This window comes from Eschscholzia californica, unplaced genomic scaffold (genome assembly GCF_041429995.1).
Source record: "Eschscholzia californica isolate CP2 unplaced genomic scaffold, dmEscCali1.0.p SCAF_2, whole genome shotgun sequence".
NCBI classification, from domain to species: domain Eukaryota; kingdom Viridiplantae; phylum Streptophyta; class Magnoliopsida; order Ranunculales; family Papaveraceae; genus Eschscholzia; species Eschscholzia californica.
In genome coordinates this window covers 59,676,082-59,694,792 of record NW_028238309.1, presented here as the reverse complement: position 1 = coordinate 59,694,792, position 18,711 = coordinate 59,676,082, and the positions used below count along the sequence as shown (strand labels likewise).

General features: G+C 36.5%; 3 protein-coding genes across 10 annotated transcripts; all 3 read left to right on the top strand.

Annotated features, from left to right (window-relative positions):
- The first annotated feature begins 727 nt into the window (after nucleotides 1–727).
- Nucleotides 728–3,647, top strand: LOC147559734 (large ribosomal subunit protein uL18-like). Its single transcript, XM_086661648.1, has 9 exons — nucleotides 728–944; nucleotides 1,660–1,729; nucleotides 1,830–1,921; nucleotides 2,033–2,159; nucleotides 2,234–2,313; nucleotides 2,409–2,525; nucleotides 2,789–2,923; nucleotides 3,016–3,185; nucleotides 3,331–3,647. Exons 1-9 carry the CDS (start codon nucleotides 942–944, stop codon nucleotides 3,446–3,448), a joined length of 912 nt encoding a protein of 303 aa, XP_086517774.1. The 5' UTR covers nucleotides 728–941; the 3' UTR covers nucleotides 3,449–3,647.
- Nucleotides 3,648–5,377: 1,730 nt separating this feature from the next.
- ELF9 (RNA binding (RRM/RBD/RNP motifs) family protein) lies at nucleotides 5,378–11,734 on the top strand. The gene is made up of 14 exons (XM_086661647.1): nucleotides 5,378–5,591; nucleotides 6,059–6,172; nucleotides 6,553–6,687; nucleotides 6,756–7,000; nucleotides 7,755–7,940; nucleotides 8,512–8,604; nucleotides 8,776–8,814; nucleotides 9,351–9,440; nucleotides 9,531–9,633; nucleotides 9,808–9,888; nucleotides 10,077–10,153; nucleotides 10,317–10,397; nucleotides 10,825–10,916; nucleotides 11,427–11,734. The coding sequence occupies exons 1-14, from the start codon at nucleotides 5,582–5,584 to the stop codon at nucleotides 11,551–11,553; spliced, it is 1,473 nt and encodes a 490-aa protein (XP_086517773.1). The 5' UTR covers nucleotides 5,378–5,581; the 3' UTR covers nucleotides 11,554–11,734.
- Nucleotides 11,735–13,034: 1,300 nt separating this feature from the next.
- On the top strand, nucleotides 13,035–17,963 carry LOC147559732 (uncharacterized). Of its 8 annotated transcripts, none has more exons than XM_086661639.1 (6): nucleotides 13,035–13,326; nucleotides 13,613–13,983; nucleotides 14,161–15,278; nucleotides 16,232–16,407; nucleotides 16,801–16,994; nucleotides 17,511–17,963. In XM_086661639.1, the coding sequence occupies exons 2-4, from the start codon at nucleotides 13,641–13,643 to the stop codon at nucleotides 16,313–16,315; spliced, it is 1,545 nt and encodes a 514-aa protein (XP_086517765.1). In that variant the 5' UTR covers nucleotides 13,035–13,326; nucleotides 13,613–13,640; the 3' UTR covers nucleotides 16,316–16,407; nucleotides 16,801–16,994; nucleotides 17,511–17,963. The 8 variants fall into 8 exon arrangements, with proteins under 8 accessions (XP_086517765.1, XP_086517768.1, XP_086517769.1 ...); XM_086661642.1 differs by having other exon boundaries at nucleotides 13,096–13,326; nucleotides 13,619–13,983; XM_086661643.1 differs by lacking the exon at nucleotides 16,801–16,994 and having other exon boundaries at nucleotides 13,100–13,326.
- Nucleotides 17,964–18,711: the final 748 nt, after the last annotated feature.

Sequence of the window (18,711 nt, the reverse complement as noted above, 5' to 3'; positions counted from 1 at the left end):
AGAACATATTTGTTTATTTTTCCAAGCGGCGATGCCCGGTACCCGACACGCCCGACACCCATTAAGCCCGACACGAGCCACTACCCATGGCGGGCTTTGTGCAAAAGAACTGAGATTTTACCCGGCCCGAGCCCGCCCGCTTACCTAACTAGGCATTGACTAGAGTAGCCCGGAACGCCCGAGCCCGGATCATTGGACATGGGCGCCCGAGCCCGGCCCGTTTCCCACCCCTAGTTCCGCCCGGATCGGTTGAGTTAGTGTCCGTTTCCCGCCCGTCCGGACCGATTCCCACCCCTAACAATATGTAGTTTAAGTTTAAGTAGTGCAATGTATTTTTTTTTTTATCTATTTTGAGTTTAATTTTCTTTTCATGCAATCTTTTTTGTATTTTTTTTTCTAATATATTTGTGATTTTTAATATAATTATTACGTCTTTTTTAATTTACTATATATGTAGTAAATGAGTTTTTGTTTAAATGTTAGATTAAAATAATGTAGTAAATGTTTTGGAGGGGTGGATAGAGTTGGAACCATTGGAGAGCCCCTCAAAAATGACCCCAAATTTGGAGGAGATGCTCATTTGGAGAGACATTTGAAGGGGAACCATTGGAGATGCTCTTAGAACCAAAAGAAAAATTGAAACAAAAAGTCAGAAACATTGGGGCGTCTACAGACAAAATAAGAAAGTTGTTCCGCCTATAGCATAGCCCGCGCAAAACAAATAACTGGGCGCCCATAAATATTTTAATGACGAAAATATCCTTGGATGCCTTAACTTCAAAACCCTAAAGCAGAATGAATCCTAACCGTCGATCCCCATCCTTCATTTCACTCTAGGGTTTATATTGAGCTTGTTATATCGAGTTTTAGTTTTCTCTTGGTATCTCGAAGGAGAGACGAGTTTAGGTGGTAGAAGGAGGAGCGCAGCTTGATATTCAACAATGGTGAGAATAACAATCACTCTCAATCCATTTGTTTCAGCGTTTGATCTTCTTGTTTCTCTTCTTCTTCTTCTTCTTCTTCTTCTTCCTTGAAAAGCTCACACCTTTTTTTCTAGTCTTTATACATGTTTGTTTGTAGTTTATACAGCAGATAATTCACATATAACTGATCGACCTTAATCTTTTCTTTCGAATTTCATTAGATCTATTTCGTTTTAATTTCTTAATTACTTGTCTGGGTATACAATTATTTCTGAAAATAATGGCTGAACTAAGTATTGATGGTCACTTTTCTCTTTTTGTTATTAGCTCATTAAGGTTAAGATCTATTTTGAGATGATTTAATTGTATCAAATAAACCATGGTTGTCTATTTCATAAAGTTCTAATCTTGTTACTGGTTCTCATTTTGCTGAATTCGTTATCTTCACTAGTGATTACTATAGGTTTTCCAGACATTGTTTGTTGAGTTTGAAGTGAAACCCTAATAGATCTGATATTCTTTGTCTTCTGTTTGATGTTTTCTTCTTCAAAGATCTAATTTTGTTAACTGTAAAATTTATATATTAGGGTTGCGGTCACATAAATGGTTACTTTTTAGAACATTTATGATTGTGTTTACTGAAAGACCTAATTGATGCATTTTAGGCCTTTGTAGTCAGACTATACTTTGTTTTGAGTTTGCTAACTTTTAAGCTTTATTGTCATGTACATTTTAGGCCTTTGTCAAAGCTCAGAAGTCGAGGGCTTACTTCAAGCGTTTTCAAGTCAAGTTCAAGAGAAGGAGAGGTAAACTCACTTCACCCCAACTATGCAAGTTATTATTAATATATTACAATATTCCTCTGTCTATATTGTGTCTGACTAATTTGTTTCCGTAATAACATAGAGGGAAAGACTGATTACAGAGCAAGGATTCGTCTCATCAACCAGGACAAGAACAAGTACAACACACCCAAGTACCGTTTTGTTGTTCGATTTGTAAGTATTTTTGTAGTCATACTTTTTACTGGTGCTTTAATAACAGCTTTACTGTATCGTTTATTAACTACTAAAACTGAGTTGTCTTATTACTTTGTCTGATTTGGTCAGACCAACAAAGACATCATTGCACAAATCATATCTGCAACCATTACTGGTGATATGGTTCTTGCAGCAGCTTATGCACATGAGCTTCCCCGATACGGACTTGAAGTTGGGCTTACAAACTACGCCGCAGGTACGGATTGTATTTAATGAAGTTGTTTGCTCTGATTACTGTATTCATTCTAACAAACCTTTATTTATTTCCAGCTTACTGTACTGGTCTTCTTTTGGCTCGTCGTGTCCTAAAAACACTTGAGATGGATGACGAGTATGAAGGAAATGTTGAGGTAACCCTTCTTCTTGCAAAGTTCTATTCGTTTAGTTATATTATGTTACTTGGCAATGAGGGTTTACATTTAAATCTGTCTTTTGTCGTTTGTAGGCCACTGGTGAAGATTTCTCTGTTGAACCCACAGAGAGCAGAAGGCCCTTCCGTGCTCTCCTTGATGTTGGTCTTCTCCGAACAACTACAGGAAACCGCATTTTTGGTGCTCTTAAGGTAATTGCAATCTAAACATTCACTTCTAAGTTCTTGCTGTGCGTTTGTTTGTTTTAATATATTCTTTGCATTTTGTTTGTTTACTTGTTTCGCTAAGAAGGTTATTGTGTTTAATGTTGTTAAAATCTGGAGAAACTTGAAACTACCAGTTAGAAATTTATCTACCTAGTCTCTTGAAGATAGGCTTTCTTCGAACTATTCATGAAGTGAATATTTCTTAACTAGGGAGGCTCACTCTTTATCAATAACTTGTATTATTTCAGGGAGCTCTTGATGGTGGACTTGACATTCCCCACAGTGAGAAGAGGTTTGCTGGGTTCAAGAAGGATGACAAGCAATTGGATGCTGAGGTTCACCGAAAGTACATCTATGGTGGCCACGTTGCTACATACATGAACGTAAGTAAGATTGTCCTTTCTATTTTATCTGTGTTACTTCCTTGCATGATATAGAAATTTTTGATAAGTTTCTTGGTTGGAAATTCGTTCAGACTTTGGCAGAGGATGAGCCCGAAAAGTACCAAAGCCAATTCAGCGAGTATGTCAAAAAAGGAGTTGTCGCAGATAGTATTGAGGAACTTTACAAGAAAGTTCACGCTGCAATTCGTGCTGATCCAACAGCAAAGAAATCTGAGAAGGCACAGCCCAAACAGCACAAGAGGTACATATAGTCATATTTAGCTGCAATCTCTTATGTTATATGTTTGTGCATACTTGACTAGACAATGGTTCGTTCTGCCATTTGAGTTTAATTCTTGAATTCAATCGGTTTTATGCTCATTGTGGATCATTCTATGATTGATTAGGTACAACTTGAAGAAGCTGACTTATGATGAGAGAAAGAACAAGTTGATCGAGCGATTGAACGCTTTGAACTCAGCGGCTGGAGGCGCAGATGACTCTGACGATGAAGATGACGAGTGAAGTTAATAACCACCTTACTAGCTAGAACTAAAATTTTGGGTGCCATCTTCACTAAAAATCTTCATTGCTCTTTTGTCATACTCTTTTTTTCACTGTCAGACATCTATTAATGCTTAGTTTGTATGGTTTGGTCATTAGACAATTAGTTTTTTTTGGAGACTTACAAGCTGAGAATCAAATGAAACAACTTGAGTTTAAATTATTTGTGGCAAAATAACTTGTTATTTATGGGTGTTTGATGTTTTTTGAAAAGAATGAAGTAGTTGGGACACAATTCAAGTGGCTTTGAGTAAGTTGAAGTAGGAATGGGAAAAAGCAGATTTTGAGTAAGTTGAAGTAGGAATGGGAAAAAGGAGGGGAATGGATGAAGAATCATGAAGGTGAAGAAAGGTAATTGGGGTTCGGTTGAAAATGTGAAATCATACTTGGAAAGAGAAGCATTTGATAGATGATTACATCCATGGAGTTAGAGAAATTTTTCACATTATTTGTCCTGAATCCTGTCTTCATCGTTACAACAAGTCCCTTTCTTTCTGTTCTCAAGAAAGTGTTATCCTAATTATCGCACAACTGGATCCTATATGGATCATCAATTCTATAACAATAAGGCCCTTTTGAAGACGCTCATACAAAACATGTGGAATTCATACTTGGGTGATTACATTGTCGTTACAATAGGCATTGAATACATCAAAGATGTGATAAGCTTGCTATCAGTCCACTCAAACTTTAACATGACCTGGCCTATAGTCCACTCAAACTCTAACATAACCTGTGGCTTATATCCCAACTAGATAATAGCCTAAAGCCCAACTACTACACTACATTATTTATACCCTGATAATCCCAATTCAAATAACCAAAGATTCCACCTTCTCTGGGATTGGAACCTGCGACCTTCAGTGGTTTCTTGAGTTTATGTCAACACCTTGGAACACGTGGGCTACCAACTGTTGACACTTGGGTGATTTAATTAAACGAGGGTTGGAAGTTGAAATTTCATTGAAGGCGTTCTTTTGAAACCTTTAACTCCATCACAATTTTATGCAGATTGTAACTGCTGGCAATTTTTGAATGAAAATTTCTAAATTAATAACATTTTCTTAAAACAGCCCTTCCATCTTCGTTCCTTTTCCATCTTTTTCACAATCGTCACCACTATCCGACCACCATAATCATGTCGTCTGTGGCAACTCCCATATCTCTTCCGTTGCATGATGGAGTAGTTACGCTACTAGCGCGTGTTTTACCATGCACTCCCTTCAAATTACAAAAAACACCTTCCTTGTACAACCACAAAATTTGGTCCGAACTGAATGGAACCAAACAACTAAGCTCTGGAAATTTAGATTAAAACAAATTTCGAGTAACACAATGTATTGCGAAAGTCTAAATTTTGCAAGGAACATTCACTGTGAAGCTCTGAACTGACCAAGCTGAGTAATATTGGTTTGCGTCACTAGTAACCTTATAGAAGTCTAATTCCCTCAGAGCCATGACTTTCTTATTAGTATTTTTTTTCTTATTCTCATTGAATCACGAATCGAATAGAAATCGATGAATTAGAAATCCCAAAATCGATTTAGAATGGACAAAGTGAAACCCTACTTGAACTTAGATCTTGTTCTTTCTATTGATATGATGAGTTGATGACCAGGATTCCAATTGTACTTAGACTTCTTTTTCCTAAGAGAGTCGCCTCACATGTGTTTGGCTAGTTGTCCACCAAAGATGCTTCTGTGTCGAAGAAATATAGACAGGAAGGGTAGAAGGGCAAAGAAGAGATCGAGAGTTCAACGAAAAACTGAAAAAGTGGTCCATTTTCAAAGCTCGTTATCTTTAAGGGATTATATTGGATAGTTAGTCATCTTATTGGGCCAAAATGGAATTAACCTTAGTCAAAAGTCGTTTGACCCAGTCGAGAGCATTGGGCTGGTGCTGCATGGGTTAAAACCCGCGGTGCTCGTATAAATTCCTTGCACAAAATCAGAGCAAAATCCTTCTTCCACCTTCCATCGCTACCTTCTTCCTTTGTTAAACTTTCAGCTAAACAAACCCTAATTCGCTCTTCAATGTCCAGGAACTGATATCGAATCTTACTAAGACATAGACCTAGGTCCTTCCCATTTCTATATGGATTCAGGTACGTTACAATGTTATATGATGCCCTAATTTTATGAACAGACGAGTTCTTATATTACTTTCGAGTACCTTTATTTTACATATTTTAACTGTTTCGTTGATTCATATTATTTTCATTTCTGTAATTGTTGTTGTTCTCCTATTTTCGGATCAAGATTTTAGGTTTGATGACTACAGGTGAAATTCTGCAAGTATGGATATTTTTCATCACAAATATTTATCCTGTTTTTAATGATATCACTCTTACTAGATATTTAACGACACGTTCATGCTTAATATGCCATACCTAATGCTTTCCTTAAGAGGATTCAATGGCTAGTAGCGGTTTCTTCCATGGCTAGTTGCTACTGGTTTCAATCAGACCAGTGAATGTAGTAGCTTAGTAAATTAACCAGAGTCTTTTTACCGATTTAGTTTTTAGTTGTCTTTTATAATTAAAAGAACAATGAGTAGTTTTCCTTTTTGTAGGTGTACAGAAGAACGGTGGACTGATGAGTTCTGAAACTGTTTCCGAAGTAGGGTGGTACATTCTTGCCGAGAATCAAGAACACGTCGGGCCATATGCTTTTTCAGAATTGCAAGGTAAGATGCGTTTATGGGAGATGTAAAGTTATTGTTCTCTTTTGTTTAGTAAAGTTGTTTTTGTATGTATATTGTATTGACGAAAATGGTGTTTTAAGTGGGTGATCTTCCCTCTTAGGATGGTTGACTGAGTCGATTAGTGATGTCGTGAGTGCGAGTTGTGAATAAAGTCCCTACATCTCTCGGTCTGCATTACCTCATTTATGCCTTGTTAATCATTCGCCTCTTAAAATTTACAGGCTTTATTTCTCTTTTCTTGACTTTCAGTTACGTCAGTAAACTATCCCGCTTTCTGGACAATTGTTACATCTGTATCATGTACAAATGGTCTATTGAGCTATTGAACCATCTACTTAGCTGTATTTACTTCACCTGAGCAGAGCATTTCCAGAATGGATACATATCTGAGAATACACTATTATGGGCTGAAGGAAGAAGCAGTTGGCTACCTTTATCATCAATTCCGGAATTATTTACAGAAATATCTCTGCGAAGATCCAATCACTCTACTGCAGGTAAACATTTTCACTAACTTCATCGCATTTTGAGGTTGCCTAACTTACTGAATGGTTTATTATTGCAGATGCTTCTGATAATAATGATGAGTTCGCAAGATGGCAGAAAGAAGTCAAAGAGGCCGAGGCTGCAGCGGAGGCACTGAAGCATGGTACGACATCCAATGACATTGGCGGTTCGGAACACTTGGAAGGTTTTGAAGGAAACGCTGATGACAGACCTTCTACACCACCCGATGGAGAGGAAGAATTCGTTGATGATGATGGAACTTCATATAAGTGGGACCGAGGTCTTAGAGCATGGGTTCCTCAAGTATGTCCTTGCTTTGTTCCTATTTTTTTGGTAAACCAGTTCTTATCTTGTGGAAATAATTTTGCTCTTTTTTGTGATGAGTATGTTCCAGCCTCTCTTAGAGAATTTCATTCGTCTCTAGGCGTTTTTGTGTTTATCTCAATTGCAACCTGTGAAAACATTGTTGTAACCTACCCTTTTAACATTTACTATCAACTGTTGTGCTTTGTATCAGAAAAGGTTCTGTTGCATTGTGTATTGGTTAAAAATCTCCTCATCACGGATTTATATACAATCAAGCTACAAAGTAGCAGTATTTGAGATTGATATACCTCACACTGCTGACAGAAAGATTACATGGGAATTTAGATTTTTTCTGTTCTTCCTCCCAAGTCTTTTATCACTTGTCCTCATTTTCTATTCGTAGATGGTAATCATTGCATCTGTCTTTGTTCCTGGTCACATTGTTGTAAAAATTAGGCCATCTAGATCTAGTGCAAACAGAAACATTATTGGAGATAGGATGCAGGTAAGCCTGTGGACTCAGGCTAGGTTCCCAAATATTGGAGAGGTGTCAAGTGTCTGTCGCTAGCCTATGCTTTTATTAGCAATTTTCTTTCAAATCTCGTTCAACTTTCTATCGTTAAATTATAGAGTCTCATCTTCAACAAAAAAATAATTATAGGGTCTCATGATGATGTTACTTTGTGTGCTTTTGTTGATTGATCAGTCGTCTTATGCTGTTATAATGGATTAACTGGATTATGTCCTCCAGGAGAATTTGGTTTCTAAAAGTGATAACTATGAAGTGGAACAAATGACTTACCCACAAGAAGAGGAAGTATTCGCAACAGCAGCGAGTGCTGAGATCTCTTTAATTGGCGAAGTGAAGGATACAGCCGAAGTGGTAGAAGCAAAACCTGATCAGAAGCGTAAATTGTCCGAGCAGGAAGAAAAGAAGGTTTTTCTTTTTCCTATTGTTTATTAATCACTAGGATTTCTTAGTTTTCAACTGCGAAGATACATGTTATTTCTTATTCTTGGTTAAGCTTATGTAAGTAGTTGATGTTGGATATTAGACCATAGAATAACGACAATAAGTGATATGACCCATATGTCTTATTGCAAACTATTGGAGATAAATTAAGAAGACCCAGAAACCTTCTTTTTTAGTCCAAGGGATAATATTGTCCACATGATCAATGTTCTGGAGAGGTTATCGGCTAGACCAATATCAGTGTGCTTTGCTCTATAGTATCATGGTAGAAGCAGCAATCTGATATCTGCTCCATATCCTGATCGAGATATGGGCTACTTAGAATTGGATAATCTTTCTATATGTATATAGCTTGATTATCTTAGTTATAGAACATACAATAAAGCTTTCAGTTTCAATATTGTTCTCCCTGTAAGCTACTAATAATGGTACATAAGAATAGTTCCTGTATTGAATTTTAGGAGTTATTTCTCTATTTCTAATGTTGCGGGAATATTAAAAGCGATATGCGATCATCGTGTTTGTACTGTTACAGGAGCCTAATAAACCTCCTGAGAGTTGGTTTGATTTAAAAGTCAACACACATGTTTATGTGTCAGGGTTGCCTGATGATGTTACTGTGGAGGAGGTAAGTACTTTTTTTTGCTCTACTGTACATTTTGTCTTATTAGGTTCCACAGATGACACAATGTTAGTGCTTGTTATAGTTTATAATTCAACATCCACACCCCGCATTCTACACTACAATTTTTGTTTTGTTTATTTTGCTGGATATATCTAATTTGGCAATTTCTTGCAGCTGGTGGAAGTGTTCTCCAAGTGTGGTGTCATAAAAGAGGTGCGTAGGCTCATTTACTTTTGGTCTTTTACCTAAACTGAATTCTAGGTCAGTCCGTCGAATCTGCTTTCTTTGACCATTCCTATCAAATCCATCCAGGTGAGGCCTGGACATACACTATTTACCCATTGAACCGACCAACTGACCTATCAAATCCTGAGCATGCCCATTTTCTCCCCGCTTCCTGATGATTTTTGAACTTAATTATCACCTTCACTTGTGAATATTGGACAAGTTTGCATTTCGAATGGTTGCTAAATTCTTTGGACCATCATGTTCTTATGACTTATGAGGTGTTCAAGACTTCCATGTGTACTTGTCGGACCATTAACACTGAAACAGCTTATTTGTTTCTGCTTCTTAGAAGTTAGAACCCAATGAATCTATAGTATTGAAAGAAAACTCAAAACTTCTTTAAGAGAAAGAGCAAATCAAAACAGTATAGCATAGTGATGCCTAAGTATTGTGAATTCGGGTGTTATGCTTAAGATATTTTCCTCTTGCCTATCTAAGTAGCATTCATTATAACATTTTAGGACCCCGAGACTAAAAAGCCTCGCATCAAGATCTACGTTGACAGAGAAACAGGAGCGAAGAAGGGGGATGCACTTGTATCTTATTTAAAGGTAGTTGTTTAGTTCTTAAAAGTTACAAGTTTTACTGGAAACGGGAAACTATTGAATATTCATTTTCAGTTGATTTTTATGTTGAACTAGGAGCCTTCTGTTGCTCTGGCAATCCAAATTTTGGATGGGGCACCTCTTCGCCCTGGTGGAAGCATTCCTATGTCTGTCAGCCAAGCAAAGTTTGAGCAGAAAGGTACATTGAGTTTAGCATGATATTCCTTTGTTAGTTTAAAGGTGATCAAATTCTTCAAGATCATGTGTATTTGTTTAGTCTTTTCTTTTTGTTTCTCTCCAAGGAGCTGTTATTTAATTTCAATTATTATCTAACCTGTAAGTATCATGTCATAAGCTTTAACATGTTGTGCAGGGGAAAGATTTATTACTAAACAAGTAGATAAGAGAAAGAAGAAGAAACTAAAGAAGGTCGAAGAAAAGCTACTTGGCTGGGGTAAAGTCTGAGTTCACACTGTTTTATTGATTCTTTTTGCTCAGTGTATGGCAATTTTATTTCGTATTTTCATCATTTGATGATTGTTCTTATGTAATACCTGACATTCTTATAATATTTGCAGTATCATGAAGAGCTTTCTGGATATAGCCTATTGAGAATTTAATATGTTGTCTTTTGTGGTCTAGGTGGTCGTGATGATGCCAAGGTGTTGATTCCAGCAACAGTTATTCTGCGGCATATGTTTTCTCCTGCTGAAATGAGGGTAAGCATTGGCTCAGTGTTGCGAAGCTATGCTCGAATAATTTGTATGAGTTTGAGCTGACTTAGTTGGATTTATTGCGAGAAGAAAACCAAATTCTGGTTTTACCATTGGTTGAAATACTGATGTTTGTCCATTTATTTTTCTGAATTCTTCACTTTTGCAGTCTGATCCAAATTTACGTTCGGAATTGAAAGATGATGTTGATGAGGAATGTGGGAAGCTTGGTCCGCTGGATTCGGTCAAGGTACGAACACTTCCTCTTATGCTAGTACCATCTTTTAAGAACAATTCGATATGTGAGAAGAGAAAGTGTTGTAACTCATAAACACTAACTGAATGCTTATTGTAGATTATTTTGACATAAAGGGTGATGAAGAAATTGACAATTTTTATGAGATGGAGTCATGTAAAGACCTAAATCACAAGAGTTAAAAAAAATTTACTATCTTTTCTATAATTTGGATAAATTGTGCACCATATGCCAGTCTTTGAACTTTCTTGTCATTTCCTACTCCCGTATCTCTTTGCTCGGCATCTAAATGCAGTTATTTTCCTGGAGTTTCAGTTGTTTCTTACTAACCCAGTAAACTGAATTTCATGATCTTATCATGTAAAAAAGAGAAAGAAACATTAATGGTTGCTATACTCTTTTAACTCTTTTTGGGTTGTAGGTATGCGAGAATCATCCACAGGGAGTTGTTTTGGTGAGATTCAAAGACAAAAAGGATGCGCACAAGTGTATAGATTTGATGAATGGAAGATGGTAAGCTTATGGTCTCTCTTCCATTTTGTTCACGTTACAGGCAACTAGAAATTCATGAAGCGATACAACCCTAACGAACTTGCAAATAGGACATGACAAGCATATTAGGTAAAACCGTCAATTGTCTAGATTCCATTTAACCTTAGCTTATTTGTAAATTGGAGGCCAAATTGGAATCAACCCTAATTTCTATCTTCAGATTAACATAACCAATCTAAGCCTTTGATTATTATGAATGTATCACATCTGTATTTGAAATAGAGATATGGGATTGGATAATGTCATGTCCGGCCCAGAATCCGACAAGGACTGTATTTTGTAACAATATCTGAATCCAAACCGACTTCCAAAAACTTTGGATAACTTTCTACTAGTTACAAGGTATTCAGTTACACCCAGCTTGTCCTCAAAAGATCTGATCCCAAAGTTGTTTTTCTTTTCGTTCCTGCTCTGGTTGCTTGAACTGCCATTAAGATTTCCGCATTGATCAAATTACACATATGTTTTCAGGTTTGGAGGTAAACAGATACATGCAAGCATAGATGATGGTACTGTGAACCATGCTGCGGTTAGAGATCTAGAGTATGATGAAGCTCGTTTAGCTCAATTTGGCGCTGAACTTGAAGCCGACGACTGAGTTGATTTCTATTCAAACAAATTGTTGAACCGTCTTTTGGTTTATAAATATCAAACTGTAAAATCGTAGTTACAGAGGCATTACAAAGTTTAAAGAATGCTCTACTTATTACCTCATAATACTCGTGTTCGGAGAATTGGTACATGATTCCATGTTATTAAGTTTTAGGTTGATATCTAAATCCATGTTCACTTTGCCTTTTTTGTTAAGGAGTGGCTGAACCTGTTTTCTCACATGTTTGTTACAGGAAGAATCCCATCTTCCTTGTCCTCTCAGTTTTCTCATAATGAGCTAGCGCTTTCATTCTTGTGGCTTGTACAGGTGAGATCCAGGATGATCTCAACAAGGGTTTGTATGAACCTGGAGTCTGAAGGCTCCCCAAACCCCCAAAAGTTTTGTTTAGAACTTTGGCTTATGACTTGTATATTACCCGACAGACCTCTTTAGCACCACTTCACTTGTATTATTTACATATCATAAAAAAGGACAAGATACCAACAAAGTACAAACATCTTTGCACGGCTTCTTTAGATAAGGTCATCATGGCGGTTTTCGCAGTATGTACTACTGGTGGATTTGGGATAGTATGATCGAAAAATATACTCACCGGAAATTTGAAAATATCTTGAACGTTCTATATGATTGTCTTTCTCAGATGTTTTACCAATACTGTTTCCTTTTGCTCTTTTGGATTGTCATGGCTAATCGACAAAGTAATGTCGCTTAACGGGCCGAGGCAGGTCCAGTCTGGCCTCGGCCAACCCGGGTTCAAGAAGTACAATTTTTAAGCCTAAAATCCTAGTCCGGGCTAGGACTAGGACTGCTAAACTCAGAGGCCGGGTCAAGTACAATTTTTAAGCCTAAAATCCTAATCCTTGCAAGGACTGGGACTGCTAAACTCAGAGGCCGGGCTAATCTGTATGTGATTTCGAAGTCAACATAGTTTGGTTAGATTAACAACATGATCTTCAAAACATTCTTAACTTTATATTTGGTATATATCATATATGTAAGTGGATGTCGATATATTTTTTATACAATTCCGTTTGCCTAGCCGGATTAACTAAAAATCCTATTAAATTTTCTTTTGCATAGATAAAAAAGAAAAATTGAAACATGTTGGGGCGGGGCAGCCCAACGGACTTTGTCCCAACTCAAGCTCACTACGACAAAGTACCAAACGTAGACAAGGCCTTTTTACCACCATGTAGTACTCCAAAGACGCGTGATAAACCTCTCATTTTTTTTTCTAGGTCAGAAATCTTAGAATGGAGACAATCAGATAAGTAGTTGACAACCTACATATCGAACATTAATGTTTAAAGAGAAATGATAGAGAACAAGAAAATCCAGACATACTCTAGACATACATCCTATGTGGTTTGCTGTAATTCGTGTTTTTGATGATTCTAATTCACATACTCTAGACATACTATCATTTCTCATGTTTAAAAAGTCCTTGTTTGGATTCCAAATTTCTAAGTGCATCACAATGAAGTGTAAGATGGATGTAAGAATAAGATGATAGTATCATATAACATTGGTTGAAAATAGACTCAGTTTGGTCGAACTCCGCTTCTGCTTCTCTCTGAGTCTCTTCCTGGCTCGCACACTTATTTGTCTGGTGGTTTTAAAAAGGATTGAAGTGAAAAACTCCTCACTCCTCACCCCTCACCCCTCACCCCTCACCGCCCAGAAGAAAATTTTATAATTTTCCGGAGGAAGAGAGAGAGAAAAAAAAACCCTCTTTTGGATTACCATCCCCGAATCTAGGTAATAAAAATTATCCCTCTTATTGATTTTTAGCTTCTATTTGATTCATTATTTCGTAATGGGTAGCTCCCAAAACCAATAATTTTATGTTATCTTTCTAATTCTTCAATTTGAACCAACTTCAATGGATTCTGCTCCACAATTTGGGCAATTGTTAAATTATGTTCTCTTTTTTCTTACCCAGAGGGTTAAAGTTCATATCTTGTTTGTGGTATGAAAGGGTAGTTTGAATTTGGTTGATAATCAAAGAATATTTATATGTTTCTTACTTAGTTTGATGATGTAGCTGCAGAGTTGTTTTCGTGTCGAAGAAAATGGTTCAGTTGTTCTTATCAGAACCCTTGGGGATGGAAGATGATGATGAGGATGGAGTGGAGAAGTTTATATCCCTATTACAGAGACTAGAATCTGTGATTTGGTCAGTGTTAACGTCTGCTGGTCGATCCGAGTCTCGTTTGTGGTTGTGCAGTACGATATCATGTTTAAATTCAGTTTCTCCACAAGTACAATGTGAGTTATTTATGAGTTTATTGAAGTCTAAACCATTCAAGATGGAGTTAGCTGCCCAAGTTTTACAAATGATTTTTGAGAGAAGACCTAGTAAAATTGGTCCCATCATAGCCAAGAAAAGTTACATGCTTGAGAAATTCTTTGAAGGTAAGCGTGTTTTCACATTATGCATTGGTTGATATTTGATCTTTAATCAAATCTCTTTATATTCTCAAACCCGTATTCGAAGGTTTAGAATTGTGAACAATTACGGTTTAGTGAAATCCTATACTGTTAGCTCATTTTCGATTTTATTAAGTAGACATGTAATTTTTCATGTTGCAGGAAACCCACGACGTATATTACAGTGGTTTGATAATTTTGGTGAATCTGAACATAGAAACGGTGCTAGAGCGATATCTCAGTTTGCGTTTGTTAACCGAGACATTTGTTGGGAGGAACTCGAGTGGAAGGGTAAACACGGGCAATCACCAGCAGTAGTTGCTACAAAGCCTCACTACTTTCTCGATTTGGACGTACAACGGACAGTGGAGAATTTTCTTGAGAATGTGCCTGATTTTTGGTCATCTGATGAACTTGCCAACTCTATAAAGGATGGCGAGATATTGCTCATTGATACGAAATTCTTTGTAGATTCTTTTGTTAAGTTGATGTATCAGGAGAACTCGAAAGATGTGTGGGAAGTCATAAATGACTTCTTGTTAGAGGAGTCATTTCCTCTACTATGCAATCACCTTCTCATACTTCTGGAAGAACGAGACCTTCTTGTTTTCTTGAATTCACTCCATAAACTTCTCGCTCTGAAAATGGACTCGAAGTGGTTTGCCCACCAATCTCATTCTTTTGAGACTATACTGTTTATGCTCGGTGACGGTTCATCCCTTGATGAGCTACTATTATTAAATTCTGTTGTAAATCAAAGTCGCCAGCTTCTACGTCTTTTACGTGACGATGAACACAAAGATCAACAGCGGAAAATTGAAGACCTTACGTCAGAGATCAGCTTGACCTCAAAGATTGCAAATGCCCCGTTCATGAAAAACTGTATCAAGAGAAGGAAGGCAGATGTAGTGAAATTACTTGGGCTTCATTCTTGGGTTCTTCACTATAAAATGTCGGAGGAATGCGACAGTCCTGATTCATGGGAAGACTTATTCACCAAGAACGGTATACGTTTCCGTAAATTTCATAATTATGATTTATTACCTTCTGATAGATTCTCAGAAGGAAGTGGGCCTGACTCGGATGATAGAAGTTCAAGTAAATCCAAGAGGAAGAGAAAAGAAAAATCTAGAAAGAAGAGGAGAAGGAAATCTCGTTCTTATGTCAACGAAGACGATGACCTTGAGAACTTGGATATGCCAATCATCTCCCGGGAATTGAAGTCAAGAGATAGAAGCTGGTTGCTTTCGTCTGATGGTTATTCTTCTCCGTGGAACAAGGTATGATTCTCTTCACTTTGACAAATCTTTAATTGAACATTGGCATTACTGTTGGCCTAATGTAGATCTTTTTTTAAAATTTGAAATTAGGAGTAAGTTTTTATGTAGTTTATTTGTTAATAACGAGAATTTTCATTCTTTCATTAATCTAATGGATTTGGATTTTACTATAAAAGTCTCCATCTCAAATGCGTGAGGTTTCAGCTATGTCTGAATTTCAGGAGAAAACTTGTTCTAAATTTTATTTTATTCAAGAGAGAAAAGGAACATACTTCGAATTATTTTAAATGTGTAAGGTATCCAAATGTATGTCATACTTAGAAGTGTAGAAAACAAACACTACCTAATAGCATATTATTTCCACTACGCAAATATCACATGCCTCTTGTGTCATAAGCAATTGTTAACTATTTGACCACTCAATGATATCACTTGGTTGTCGGTATAGGTAGCTTGCTGTCAAATTGTGATATAGTTATTAGTTTAGTATCTACAGAGAATTAAAATAAGTGGACCACATTGCATCTTCTTAAAACTTCAGCCGTACCGCTCATCCAGTTGAATCCACTATTACTTTTCGAAGAACCAAACGTTTTGGGTCTTTTCATTGGGGAAGGGAGAGAACAAGTGGCGGGTGAGAGTGAGAGATATGATGCCATTGATAAGTTTATGTGTAGTTTATGTGTACATAAGGAAACACCCAATTAGTTTTCTCTCCAATATCAACTTGAAACGGGTTGGTCCGACTAGCATTTCCCTTTGAATCATGTTCTCTTTAAAGAATTATTACTTTGTGATCAATTAGTAGGGCATTTTCATTTAGCTAAAAGTTCTATATGTATCTTGTCGAAAGTATCAACTAGTTTCTAGTTGTAGTTGAACTACACGTATTATACTTATATGTAGGTATATATGGGTGTGTTCTCTGATTTTTGTCATTTCAAATTTTGCAGGTGGATTTACCTGAATACCTGGCTAAACACTGTTTGTCAACATGGATGAAGTGGGTTTGTTCTAGATGGAGGTCTATCACTTAACAAATGTAGATATGGAACCAATATGTATGTTCGTGATACAAAGCTATTTGTCTCTTTCTTTAACCGCCACGCTCAAAGGAGAATTCTTCAAGGTATAAATCTTTTTGAAATGTAATGGCAGCCCACCATACTATATGCCAGGAAGGACAAATATATATATATATACATGAACATAAGTTTTCATCGATGACTATAGAACATAAGTTTTCATCGATGACTATAGAAATTAGAGATATCTCTTTGCTGTGTACGGTGGGCATGGAGAATTCTTGTTTGCTGAATTATTTGCTTATTTTCATCATTTTGAAAACAATATTGATACAAGTTTTTTTTTTGAAGGAGATACAAGTTTTCTTAAAACACTGAATCTCACAGTTCATCTGACCACTTCTTTTGCTGTTTTTGATATATGAAGATGCACTGAATCTCACAGTTCATCTGACCACTTCTTTTGCTGTTTTTGAATAATTTGATTTAATTGAAAGGGGAAAAGGATACAAAGAAAAGCCCCGCGAAGCTAGGGCGGGCCAAACGGCCAACAAAGCAAAGCAAAACAGAAAAACAAAAGAAACAAAACGAAAACCAAGAAATGGTTACAAAAGGGCAATGAAAGAGTTCCAAGAGACCACCATGTCCGTAAACGAAAGAACGTCAGCCCAAGGAACTTTTTGCTCCACAGGTAAATGAGAGATTTAGCCGCGAAGAAAATGTTGTCTGAGGATGAGTTCTTGTTGTTGAAAATGGTGTCATTTCTACTCTTCCAGACCAACTAAACCTTAGCCCTAGTACTGTCCTTTTCACGATGTTGTTTCTGTACAAGCTTGGTAGTTTGACCATCCATACTGTGACTCAAAAACTATGTTATATGTATGTGTAATATATCTGATCCTCTGCATTTTAAATCTAACCGCAAATTCATGAATGTTCATCTGCAATCATAGGTTTGAGATGCAAAGGTTCAGGTTCTTCTTCCTTCAAGTAGTCAAGTCTAGTTATTCGATGAGAACCTTTTAGCTTCATTTATGTTGATTTTCTGTTGTCTTCATCCAACATTTGTTGGAGAAAAGTATAAAACACAAAATCTTACTCCGGTCACATTTCAAATATAAACTTACTGTCAAATGAGGCTCTGACAGTCAAATATAAACTTTATGTTGATTTCCGGTCATGTCTCTTCAGCTAATTTTTTTTGCAGGACTTACTGTCGAATGAGGCTCTGACAGTCACGTTTCAAATATAAACTTCACTGATTGGACGACGCTTTATAAATTGGTTCCGTGCTATAATGGATTCCAAGAACAAGAACGCAGTATATCATTTGGCTGGAGATCATTGAAGCAAGGTTCATGATTTGTGGGTGCTCCTCGTCGAAGATCATCATGTATTAAATAAATATGAATCATTTCAACAACACAAGCAGGGGGCATGGTTGTGGTTTCATCACCACCTACAAGTTCACATGAAACCATAGAAAGAACAGGATGAACTAGCTTACTGCCGGTGAGAAGAGAGTATCTGATGGACTCATGAATCTTAATTGAGTCTTGTAGGGTAACAACATTTTCTAGGGACTAGATTTACAGAGTTCTCTTTTTGAACCATGTAAAATTTGAAATTGAAAGTAGAAATTAGTTCTTTATGAGTTTCATATGTTAGGGTTTGTTCATCTACTTCAAACTTATCTTCTTTAGAGAGATGAACAACAGATGTAGAAGAATAAGAAGACACCCTCGACCCTTTTCTGGGTACTGGATAAAACTAGGTTTTTCTAAAAGGGTTTAAAATTACCAAACATGGGAAACAAATCTACCTGCATAGTTTGAAGTAGATGGAATCATGAATCCCGGGTTCATGAGTCCTTCGGTCATTATTCCACGGATTCATGAATCAAAGTAATATTTTTTGGTTTGTTTGACAACTAATAAGAATCCTATGATTAATTATTATTTGAGTAATTTTAAATGCGTCTTTAAAAAAATGTTGGAAAAACCTTGTTTTCGAAACTAGTTTTTTCAAATATCGTTTCATTCGAAAACCTTCCGTTTTCTTTATAATTTTTTTTTTTCGAAAACCGCTTCTCCAATTTTTTTCATAAACAAATTTATTTTTTTTCAAAACTAGTTTTCTCCGAAAGCCGTTTTTTCCTTGAAAATCTCTTTTCCCAAGTGATTTTTTTTCGAAATTTTTCTTTTTTCTGAAAACCGATTTTTTTCTTTTGTAAAACGGTCTGAGTAAAAAAAGTCATTATGTCCAAGAGAACTTTAACCTCTTCTTTTTCATTTTTTCCCCTTCTCTTGTGTGTTTTTTATTTGTAACACTTTCTTATTTTAGTAACTTTTTTTTCCTCCATTTTTTGTGCTTTTTTTTGTTTGTTTTATTTGTTACACACCTTTCAG